At 37.3% G+C, this 12,504-nt stretch overlaps 2 protein-coding genes across 3 annotated transcripts in view; both read left to right on the plus strand.

Annotated features, from left to right (window-relative positions):
• LOC129573550 (zwei Ig domain protein zig-8-like) overlaps nucleotides 1-12,504 on the plus strand; it is a 223,489-nt gene that overhangs the window by 174,088 nt on the left and 36,897 nt on the right. For both annotated transcript variants that reach the window (XM_055454185.1, XM_055454195.1), the window contains exons 4-5: nucleotides 5,346-5,501; nucleotides 5,580-5,634. In XM_055454185.1, coding sequence (XP_055310160.1) covers nucleotides 5,346-5,501; nucleotides 5,580-5,634 — 211 coding nt within the window. The remainder of the gene's footprint in view (nucleotides 1-5,345; nucleotides 5,502-5,579; nucleotides 5,635-12,504) is intronic.
• LOC129573557 (trypsin-4-like) lies at nucleotides 10,012-11,165 on the plus strand. The gene is made up of 4 exons (XM_055454205.1): nucleotides 10,012-10,149; nucleotides 10,212-10,392; nucleotides 10,487-10,887; nucleotides 10,955-11,165. Exons 1-4 carry the CDS (start codon nucleotides 10,092-10,094, stop codon nucleotides 11,116-11,118), a joined length of 804 nt encoding a protein of 267 aa, XP_055310180.1. The 5' UTR covers nucleotides 10,012-10,091; the 3' UTR covers nucleotides 11,119-11,165.

Here is a 12,504-nt window from a genome sequence, read left to right on the forward strand (position 1 = left end):
GTCGTTTGAGTGATGATTTGAAGTCGTTGCGTGAAGACGATTGTTGACAATGGTTTAATCATGTTTGAATATGAACACATATGTTTGGTGAGTTCTTCTGAGAGCGGTCATCAAAAAAATATTGTCATTAAATCAATTTACATCTTGCACCTTCTAGATACACTAGAAGAACTCACCAATGACAATATTTTTTTGATGACCGCTCCTAGAAGAACTGACAAATTGTTGCACTTCAATATTGATTACAGTCATAAGCAATTTATATGAAAACTCCCGTTTGAGACAACAGGAAGATAGTACATAATTTAATCCTGGCTTTAGTTTCATACTTTAACAAGTAGTATGTACAAACATACTGGTATAATCGTTCCATAAATTCTGCACATTATTTGCTCTTCACTAGCGATGGCATCGAAGTCCGATAGCATAAAGCGAAAACATAGTGACGCGAGAAAAAAAGTCACATGTCCCAAGAACTGGGTCATTCAAATTGAAAACGTAATAGACACGGAAAGTATATTTTAGCAAAATTGTCGTTGAAAATTATGAAGCAGCGAGTGCGTTCATAAGCAAAAAAAAGACAGACAAAAAAATAACAGACAATTCTTTTATGAACAATTTAGCATAAAAATCAATGACATAAATGTATACGTCTCATAAGCTCAACTGTACCAGCAGAGAACAATGAATGCGACAACTTAATAAAACATCGCCAGAGAGTGTGCAAGTGAAGAAAGAGAAAGAGAGAAATGTGAAAAAGCACACAGAGAAACAGTGCCCGACGCAAATGTTGAGCGAAACTATTATTTTGTTGCGAAATTCCCATACGGCTTTTGCATTTCATTATACATTGCGCGCAGGAAGAAAAAAAAAGAGCTGCTCTTTCCCATTTCGTATCGCTGAAGCGTATGCAATGCATTCAAGAGGTTTTAACATACGGTCATATATGGCAAAAGCAGAGAAAATCAGATGAAAAAAAGCAGAAAGAATCAAAACCTGAACATTTCCCGTGCCGCTTGTGTTCGGCAACAAAATACTATATCATAAATTGTATTATGTTTGAAAATATTTGTTTTTGCTTCATTCACGTTCACGTTTCGGCGAATGAGGAAAATAAAAAACGAAATTACGAGAGTGGGAAAAAAGAGAATGCTGCATTTTCCATTTCGAATAGTTTGCAATGTATGAAATAACATGAGAAGCTGCACAAAGTTTCAAAACCAAAAGAAAATTCACAGGAAATAAAAGCGCATGTTGGAAAAATGGGGCCAAATCAAGGAACACAGTGGAAAAATAAACCGAACGAAATAGTGGAAATAGCGATGAATATGACACAGAGAGAAAAAAAACCCGTCTCTGACAGTTCGAGTGTGGTGCTTTTTCTTTACTTCATCAACATGCAAAAGGAATGAACAAAAAACAAGCGGTGATGTCTTGCGGCTCGCCAAAATAGAATGAAAGTGGAATTTGGTGTATAGTTTCGCGTTTTTTTTACCTTTGTTCTGCCGAAATTGCATGTCATGGAGCATGCTTTGCTTTCAATGAGTACTCAACTGAAAGTGGAAAGGAACCGCCTTCAACAACCAAGTATTGTACAAACGGTAAAGACTCGTTGCAATCGGTTGATAGTATGAAATTCATATATCGCATTTCTCTCTTCCGCCCTCCCTTTTTATCTCTCGGCCCGATTTCAAGCATATCTTCTCATTTGCCATACGGTTCATCTCTGAACCCACATCAAATTTACATTCTAATTTGAGATTTGATCAGCGGCATAGAAAATATGATAATTTGATATGTATGCACATTTTTAGTTTTTCACATTACGGATCTTTGTTAATCTGGCCTTGGTTTGTTTATCATAAAACTAAAAAGCAACAGAACGAATAGAAGGGGAAAAAAGAGAGCATCGATGTTCAAAGCACGTGTTCTTCACGTAAAAACTGATTCTTCTTGTGTATTTGATGTGCTTTCGATGCCGTATTAACGCTGTGCTCTCTTCATTTATGTTAATGATTCCGTTGGAAATGGATTTCATGACATTTTGATACAGCAGCATCGGCACAAAATGGTCGCAGATAAATAGCCCTATTGCTTATATGCATTGCAAATGAGGACTACATTTGAGTTCGCCACTGAAACATGGATTTGGTTAATTCAACAGCTTTTTCCGTTTAATTGTTTGCCAATGTCACATTACAATCATTGTAGTTCTGGTGGTGTGGCCAAAGGATGTGCGCGCTACGCTGCATTGCACCACAATGAACCGCAATACACCTTATGTGGGTTAATCCTTTTTTTTCACCGCTGCCACTGCCGCCGCCGCCGCCGCCTCTGCCTCACTCTCGGGTGCAAAATAAATGAAATTCATGGCGTTGAGCATTTTCAGCCAAGTGTGTAATGCAAAATCCACATTCAGTAATTAAGCAGCAGCAGCAGCACAGAGTGTGTGTGTGTGTGCGGCGAGCAAACACAAATGGAAATGTGCACAGGAACCAATAACGAAAACGTCCGTTTTAATTAAATTGGATTATCTTTAATTTATCTGGGGACTGAACAAGAAACGAACTACACAATTATAGAGCCACTCACTTAATACGAATCGCAAACGCGCTCATTCACTGTTTGATGATGGCAATTATGCAAGAGAGAGAAAGGGCACACACTTTTTCCCCGTGAAATATGCAAATCGACTTGAAATTATACTCAATTCACCGACGCAACACAAAAGATTTGCTTGTGAAACACACACATACACCCAGTGAATATGCAACATTTCCTTGAGATTTCCATCTGTTTGACCTTAAAATTCATCGCTTAAATTACAAATGAATACAAATAATTCCACAACTTTTGCGCTTGATGTGAATAATTTCCAGTTCAACGCACATCAAATGGGTTGCGATGCAACAAATTAAATGACTGCGTACAAAGCACAGTACATATATTACAGGACCGAATCCTTGATTGGACCAGAAAAAAAATATATGAAATATTCCAAAATGTGTGTGTGCCATGCTGTCACTCTTGTCTCCGATGTCCATTAAACCAATCCCCATTTGATTGTTGTAACCATTTGGGATAGTGTCAGAATGTATTTTAAACTTTTACCGTAAAATTGCGCACATGCTTTTCGATGCTATACGCTTGCGGTGCGTTATTTAGAAATAAAAAAAAATTTAAGCCAGAATTAAATCGGACAAAATTCTAAAATGCTATCAAAAGCACGTCCTCGGTGAGCATATGAATTGGTTTTGCACAGTATGAAGCAACGCAATTTCTCTACAGCCTGATGAATAAAATTGCGTGTCAGAAATATAATTAGGAGTGTTGGATGTGCGCCTGTGAACATGTCATGTCAGCAAATTTATCATAAAATTCTATGCGATTCCGAATGACGTGGTCGTTTTGCGCTGCGTGTTGTTTCGCCCATTTCGAAGATCCCTCTGACATTCCATTTTCCATGTGTACCATGTTAATTCCATTTCACTCTCATTCAGTCGCTGTGTGCGCCAGCCAAATAGCTTTTCTGATACCTGCCGTGTGCATCAAATCGGGCGGCGGGCGGTTTTAATTGGGAATAGCGAAAACGTTCGCCGAAAATTCACAATTTCATTTTCACAACGACCTGACACCATTGTATTTTTTCCCCATTCTCTCTGTCTCTCTCTTGTTCTTCATTGAGAAATAAATTATCGTTGATAATTTAAATGGTGTATACTTGTTATTGTGGTGAAATTGGATGGGAAAGCCCATAAAACATGTTTCGATATAGAATAGTTTTTAATGGAGCCGAGCATTAAATCGATCGCTTTAACGGCATATCGGCTTATTCAAAACTGTTTAAAATCCATTACGTTTTTTCTCCGCCTCGGACGAACAAAGACAAAGGGAGTACAACATTCACGTCGAATATTATGTGACAAATAAATGAATCGCTTTTGAAGCATCGCATTTTGACATGGATCGTGCGCGTGGCAGCTCATATCACTCGACTCAGTGATGGTGACGCTTGTTCGCTGTTATAATATGTGTTTGCAGCAGTAGATTTTAATTAAATTATTCATTAAATTTAATAGTTATAATCATAGCATTTTCGGTATGTAAACTGAGCTACTTATCTGTTCTGAAAATTGTGTACTAAACTTTGAATATATGTACATATATATGGCTATATTGAACGCAAAGGCCTCTCTCATTTGATTCTATTGTTATTCGCTTGGAAAACGGTAATGATGAGAAAATTGGAAAATTACGTGTGCAAAAAAGAAGGTGGAATTGTCGGGGCGCGTGTACGACACTTGTTTCGTAATATTCTCGGAATGCGTAGGTGAACATTTGAAGCGTGCTTGAAATTCCGCACAATTAACATTTGACTGGCGATTTCGAGTTTCAGTATGAGATTTTAGTTTGGCAAAAGTTAAATTAGAATTTTGCAGAATTGTGGCCTTTGATTCTCAAGAAGATGTTTAGCAGTTGAACGAGCATTTTTTGTTGAACGAATTTACACGGTCTTTGATTTGACAAGTGTCTGAGCGTACGAACTAGAGTGAAACCAATTTCTATCACCAATGGATGAGATAATTTTTTTCTGATTAAAAATTCATTACAAACACAAGAAAATGGGAGAGCAAGAGCAAAGAGATAAAGAGAAAGAGGAACCAAGTGAGAAAAAGAAGCGCGCGTCAAATGAAAAATGGCTGAAATCCATTTGAATGCCGATTAAAAGCACATCTTTGTTAATTATTCATTGGTGTCACGAGTATCCATCATTTCAGACATGGTAACACAGAGTCAGTGGGTCTTGTAAGCTGTTATTTACAAGCCATAAGCACGACATCAATCAGCCAACATTTTCGTCTAAATAAAGCATCTAGTTGTATCCCAAGCAAGTAAGACACGCGCCGACAGACATACCCACATACAAAAAAAAACGAAATTTGGTGTGCATCAATTGGTTTTACGTCATTTAATGCAAGCACCGTCAAGTGATTAAGTGCTGCCTCCGTAAATACACTTTTGCAAAGGATTTCGAAATTAATCGATTTCTTATGTGTTGCTCGCCAGCAATCGCTTCAAAAACACTCCTGCCACCTGCGAACTCTATTGTTATTGCCGTTGGAATGGTTCTCTCATTCCCAGTTATTTATCTCAATAAGAACAATAACATTTCGGTCTAGTTGGGGAAGGGGTGGGGGTGATCCATTTAATTTATAATTAATATATTTCGTCTGGATTTTTGCGTTTATCAATGTATAACTCAGTGTGTCTCGGGTGTTGTTATAGCAATTGTTTTAATATCGTCTGGATTTGTTTTTTTCTATTCGTTTGTGTTCGATACACAGGTGTCGTGGGTGCGACATCGGGATATTCATTTGCTCACAGTCGGCCGATATACATACACATCTGACCAGCGATTCGAGGCATTGCATTCACCGCACACCGAAGAATGGACGCTACGAATTCGATATGCTCAACGAAAGGATTCAGGAATTTATGAGGTAAAATCTTTTGCTCGATTCGCCTGATGTCTGAAATATGGTCATTAATCGAAATTACTTTTCGATTTATATTTACAGTGTCAAATTTCAACCACGCCGCCCATTGGCAAATTCGTCTATCTATCGATAGTTGGTAAGTCGTTGATTAATTAATCTTTTGCTATTTTACATCACAGCCGATTTTATTTACGATCAAAACCACTCTCTCGTGAGCCTCATCAGTGAAATTGAAACTGACGAATAAATTTCACAACCGAAACGAAAACACTTTTATCAATTACTTTCTCCAATTCATAATCGTGAAGATGGTGGTTATTCTTCCCATTTCGTTTGGATTTTGTTGAACGCCAAGGGAAAACTTCTACCATGCGAAGCACTAATTGCAGGAGCGGGAGCGAGAGCGAGAGAATAAGAAAACAATGATCGAATGAGAGTGCTTTTAAAGACAGAAACAGCAATTGAATGCAACACCGACGGATATATCAATTAAAAGTGTAGTACATATTGCGCACCCGCCCAGAGATATGGAGAATAAAAACTCCCCGGCTAAACAATTAAAAACAATGAACGCTAAACTCAATGGTGGTTGTTATGTTTTTCTTTCCGCTCATTCGTCTTTTACCATGATTTTCACCGCCGAAATATCCACGCTAAGCTACACAAACTCAAGTCACCTGTTAGTGTGTGCCTTCAGTGTTCTTATGCAACCATGTTATGCCTTTACTCTTGCTTCGTATCTTGCTCGGCGCATTCAATACACTGACTGATTCAGCGTACAAATTTCAACCACCACCACACCTGCAATGATAAATGATTGTTTCTGTTTGTTTGTTTCTGTTTTGGCTGTGTGCACAAAGTTCACCCGCCGTTCCATATATGCACCTTGCCATAATCATAGCCTCGAACGCGATCCGAATGTGAAAATAAACAATGATACATGTGTTCTAGTGATAATTATGGTAAGAAATCAAGAACAAGATTCCAAACTTCCGTGCGCCGAGGTTTTTTTTGTTCATTTGCGTTGAGAGAGTGAGAGAGTGCTTCGATTGTGTAGGATTTGTTCATCAATCGCTATAAAAAAAAATTCTCTATTTTCCATGGTAGTTGCGAGAGTCGATATTGCTCGCTTCACTCTACAACCGCAAACAAATGGCATCAACAAACAAAACACCTGCGAGTTGTGAAAAGAAAACGGGTTCGGTGCCGTTTTCAAACAAAACTCACGTTCGATAGACGTGAACGAAGCACACCGCGTTTCCCACAATACGTGAAAAATTAATAACGGAAAAGTAAAAATTAATTAAAAATTGTAATGCGAAAAAGAGTTTTATGGTTTCCGCATGCGAATTGTTCGAAAACAATCGTATTTTTTTCAAGTTCGATGATATTGGTTCCAAAAAAGGGCTTCATTTCTCAAATGGTAACATCGGTTCGCAGGTATTTGTTGTACTGATGAATGTTGAAACTTTTGATAAATATTGGATTCCATTCGATATCCACTTTGATATAACCAATGGATATTGATTGGTGTCTTTGAAAATTAATGGTTAAAATGCGACCAACTCGAAACGAATGACTTGATTTTCGAGTATCACTTGCTTCGATACACTTCAATTTCACAGTTCACGTAACCGAAATACGACACGAAAAATGATTACTTTTAAAAGCGATATAGCTCATGCATAGTTATGTTGAAATCGTCGACTGTCTGTCTGTAATATTTAATTATTCGTTTTTCATATTTCTGAAGAAGCGGAAAAACCCGTCAAAATCCAAAGACTAAGTGACCATTTTCATTGGAAAGGGTAAACTGATAAGGGTGCGTATCAATAATAAATTATTTTGCTTGAATTGCTTGTCATAAAAGCTAATATGAAATATCTTCGGTTCGGTCGGTGATATTTTGGGCCACACGCAATGGATGTTATCATATATGATGATAACGTAATATAAATATACACAAACACACACTTGAGCACTTGTGATCACCGCCTCAGCTTCGAACATCTGACACTGAGAAAGGAAAAAAACGCGGTGGAAAGTTTCGGGTGGTCGTCAGCAGCTCGACTAAATAAATAATAATCGTAAAAAGAATGTTTATCTGTAAAAGTGCCATAGTGGACATATCGTTGCTATTATATCAGTCGAATGGTGCAAGTGTGTTGTTTTTTTCTCGTTTTCCCATATCTCTGCTGTTACTGTTGTCGTCCTCGGCATACACTTTTCTTTCCAGCGCTCGTTCGCCTTTCTCTGTCTGCGGCCTATCGCCGCATGTTTTAAGTGGTGTGAAAATTCTAAAATATATTGCATCCAGTTCATATGATCATTATAATATATGATGTGAATTCGGTTTATTTTACGGTTTCTCTATTTTTTGTCATGCACTGTGACAGATAAGAATAACGATTTATCTACGTATCTTTTGGCTTTACGTAAAGCTATTTGCTTAACACACACGCAGTTTGTTTGCCATTTATTCCGTCGTTTTTTTTCGTCCGATTCTTGTGTTTTCGTCTCCGTTGCGCGCTTCATGGTTCGTGCCGAACAAACGGGATCGCAAAAGTGGCAGATATCATGTAAAGAACAACAAACAGCAGAAACAAAGCCACGAACAACGGAAGTGGGCACAGCAGAAAAAAAAACACACACCAACCAAATGACACACATACAACTATTTGTTATCAGCTCGAGCATAAGTTTTCCCATTTTGCGATATTTTTATCCTACTCATTCTGCTGAATTCCCATTCTTCGTTGTTTGGTTGCTGTTTTTTTTCCATCCACGAATGCAAAAAAAGGACACCAGCTCTTTTATTAGGTTATAGTGTGTATTCCGTTCGCTCTCTGTTTGGTCCGATGAAATCCATTTGTCTTGGCGCTTTTTTTCCCAATGCCATATCGTTTAAAATCCGTTACATACTGATGTGGGTTTGTGCACTGCTGCGCAGATATGTTCGCTTTGCTCCACTTTTTACTATATCATTTTCAATTGGCCATTTGATTCATTCGAACGCTTTCGTTCGCTCGTTCTATCACGCACTTTCTGTCTATGTGGCGACAAAAGCAACCGTTTCGCAACATGAATTCGACATTCAAAGACGAAAGTTTACGCAAATTACATTATTTTCTCCAAGTTTTCGATGGAGAAACTTATTCACTGTCAGCAATCGGAAATATCGTTTTCATAATGAGATTCCAGCCTTTTTTAATCCTTTTCTTGTCGCAAACTTTGAGGCTATTTTAATACACGCGACGAAATAAAGACAAACCAAAGTACCCAAGCTTAATTTGAATTTTGATCGATTTCGTAAAAAAATTCAATGAATTTTTATCGATGTCATGGATTAAGGTGGATGAAGAGCACAAAAGAATGCAAAAATGCTGAATTATAGAAAGAAGATTTATTATTCGGTCCATTTTTCTACTTATTTCCATCGAAAAAAAACGTGACGTCATACTACTATAAGGAAAAGCACTGATGAAACGTACCAAATAGCTATTTGTTTTTATCTCATCACAAAAGTGAATGAAAAAAACCGAATGCGCGTCATTAAATTGTAGTTTTACTCCTCTGATCGTCATTTAACGCTATCTCACCTAATCCAAGTGGTAAAATAAACCGTTTACGTTGATAAAATCAGATTATCTGTGTGAAAGCTTCAAACCGTGTGTTTGGTGTGATGATTTTATTGATGATAATAGCGTACACGTTCTGTGTATTTTGCATCACTTGTTTTTTGTTTTCAAACATTTGCGCACCAATTTGGTGTTGGTTTCCTGAAATTAGCATCCAGCCGAATTTTGTCGATTGCAATTAGTCGGATGAATTCTGGTAAAATTGGATATTTTGGATATGATGCCTTTTTTCACATGGTGACGCCAAATAATTGGATCAAATTAATCCATGCCAGGCCTACTTTCAGCACACATCCATTTCATATCGAAATGACAACGTTTTTTTGTGTGTCGGAAATATTTTACAGCTTGACTAGGCAACTGAATGACATATGTACGTTACATCATCGGCCAACGTTTTCTGTTGATTCGACAGATCGATACTATTTTTATCGCATATCAATGTCTGTGATGTTGACGTGAGAAAAATACACGAGTGCTCTTTTTCATTCATCTCAATGTTGCCGTAAGCGAAAATTTGATACGATTCCATTTTTTTCTCGCTTCCATTTGTTCATTTTTGTTCGCCAAAATAATAAACAAACCCGAAGATAAGGAATAATACATTAAGTCAACAGAATATCAGATTATCGTTATGTTCTCCAGCTGCTGAACAAATTTTTTTTATGATGATCTATCATATGAAAAAAGAATCGTTTTTTGCGATTGCGATGTACTAGTGCACACGAGCAGATAAATTCCCAGTGATAATGACACTGTTGTCTATATGATTCTATTACCAAAAAAACATCTTGCATTCTCTTAGCTCGACAATTTGATACAACGCGTCTAAGAATAATATAAATACAGTTGTTCGCAGTTGAGAGAATCAGTTGTTAGAAGCGGTATCTTTCGAAATCAAGTATTGAATATCTCGAGTTTTACCGGTCCGATTATTCAATTTCTAATTTCAAACATGGGTTCGTTTAAATTTGTCCTGTTGTCAAATATTTTCTTGATTAGTTGGATTTCAGGTAGGAGTAGCAATTATTCCAAGTGTTAGAATTAGTCATTCAATATGTCGCTTCAATTTTAGCAAATCCGCTTAATGTTTCGCGACCACATCCAATTCGGCCAAGCGATCGAATTGTCGGCGGTTTCGAAACCAATATTGAGGAAAATCCATGGCAAATATCTCTACGATACTACACATCACATCGCTGTGGTGGATCAATTATCGGAAACCGTTGGGTGCTCACTGCAGCGCATTGTACTGAGTAAGTTTGCATATACTAGTGCATTGCACTAAGCAAAAATCTCTTAAATCTCAATCAAATCGGAAGAGATGAAATTTTGATTGAACTTTTCTAGTGGAACATCCGTGAAGAATTTATCTGTTCGAGTTGGTTCGTCTTATCAACTGATCGGTGGCCAGATTATAGGTGTGAAACGAGTGATTCAAAACCAAAAATACAATAGCGGTACGATGGACTTTGATGTCTCCCTTCTGGAATTAGCCGAAGCAGTGACATTCACACAAGAAGTGCAATCCGTTGAGTTGGCTGAGTTCAATGCAAAAATTGCTGATGGAACGAAATGCCTGATTTCCGGCTGGGGAGCCACACAAAATGCTAGTGAATCGAATGAAATTTTACGGGCTGCTATAGTTCCTATTGTCAATCAATTTCGTTGTAACAGACAATACCAAGGAGGAATAACTCTTCGAATGATTTGCGCTGGTTACCAAGAAGGCGGTAAAGATTCATGCCAAGGTAATCAAAATATGGCTCAAAATATTTACAGTGTGAATTTAATTTCTAATGAATATCTGAACATAAGGTGATTCCGGTGGACCAATGACTTATGAACATGATGGTGTTACCAAACTATTGGGTGTCGTTTCATTTGGGGCTGGATGTGCCCAGAAAAACTACCCGGGTGTCTATGCTCGTGTATCAGCACCGTTAATTCGTTCATGGATTAAAACTCAAACTGGCATTTGAAATTGCGTTGATTATTGAAAGAAATGGAAATAAAATGATTGAATGAATCTATACTGTTTTTTTTTGTCTCCATTCCAATTATTTCAACATGGGATACTGTCTATTCCATTGAAGAAAAAATCGCTGTTTTTTTTAATCTTCTCGTCTATTGAGAGATTCATTTGAACGTTACTAAAAGTTGAAGCAATTAAATCATCTATTCTTGTCTCTATACAATTACTTCAACCATAAAACGTGCCTCATTAAGTGTGGCTCCTCCACTTGGGATTTTACGTGGTTAGATAATAAAATAAAGCAAAGAAATTGTACAGAAAAAAAACCACTCAACTTGATCGAATGCAAGTCATTGACTTATAGGAAACGATAAATTGTGCACAAGTTTCAAACAAATTTTATTGATTCCATTTACGACTGATTTTCCAATAGCGAAATAATTTCAGGCAAATGTCAACGATGTCAAAAATGCGAAAATATATTTTCAATTACAATCTGTTTCGTTCTGTACGGAATTTTAGCGGATTAACTTATTAGTGTTCAAATGAAGACTTCAAACCATTAGTAAATGCCAACATTCCGGCCGATTTAATGAAGAATTTCAATTGCCCAGTGACAACCAAACTTTGCAAATATTTAATCGATTCAAACAGTTAAATTTTTGACTTTCGATTCAAGTTCAATCCAATGAAACTGACCATCAAAACATATTTGCGATGATGATTCATTTGTGAACTATTTCACTGTCTGGTTGAAAATCGGTCAAGTGCAAGAAGAAGTGCACTTGACTGATAGGCGTACAACGCATATTCTCTACAATGTATCATCATTCTTACATTAATTTGAAGCAGTGAAAAAGTAAACAAAAAATGAAAGTGTGCAGCATAGTTGAAGTCAAGCTGACGACACTTCAGTACAAACATCATTTGAGCGCTCGCAGCGCCACGAACTCTCGTATCGTTTTGTATTGACTTTTCGATAGTTCATGAGTTCACCGTAGACTTCGTCAAAACGTGTCGTCCCTTTGGTTGAAGTCGATAAACAATGATAAACGATAAATATTTTAAAACTGGATAGTATAAATAAGCGTAAAAACTGCTTCGAATTCAATTCATGCAGTAAGTTCACTTATATCGCTACTGATCTAGTTTGTGAAAATCAAAAATCAATCAATCCAAAATGTTAAAATTTGTGCTAGTTGCATTGGTGATCGGATTGGCATCAGGTAAAGTTGTAACTTCGAGAAATTCTATCATTGATTTACTCATGTCATTATTGAATCGCAGCAAGTCCTGTCGATGATCGACTAATTGTTGGCGGTTTCGAGACGTCCATCGAAGAACATCCATGGCAGGTGTCACTTCAAGTTGGCACATCGCATAATTGTGGTGG

Source organism: Sitodiplosis mosellana, unplaced genomic scaffold (assembly GCF_009176505.1).
Source record: "Sitodiplosis mosellana isolate CC-2019 unplaced genomic scaffold, AAFC_SMos_1.0 Smas_scaffold_1, whole genome shotgun sequence".
NCBI classification, from domain to species: Eukaryota; Metazoa; Arthropoda; class Insecta; order Diptera; family Cecidomyiidae; genus Sitodiplosis; species Sitodiplosis mosellana.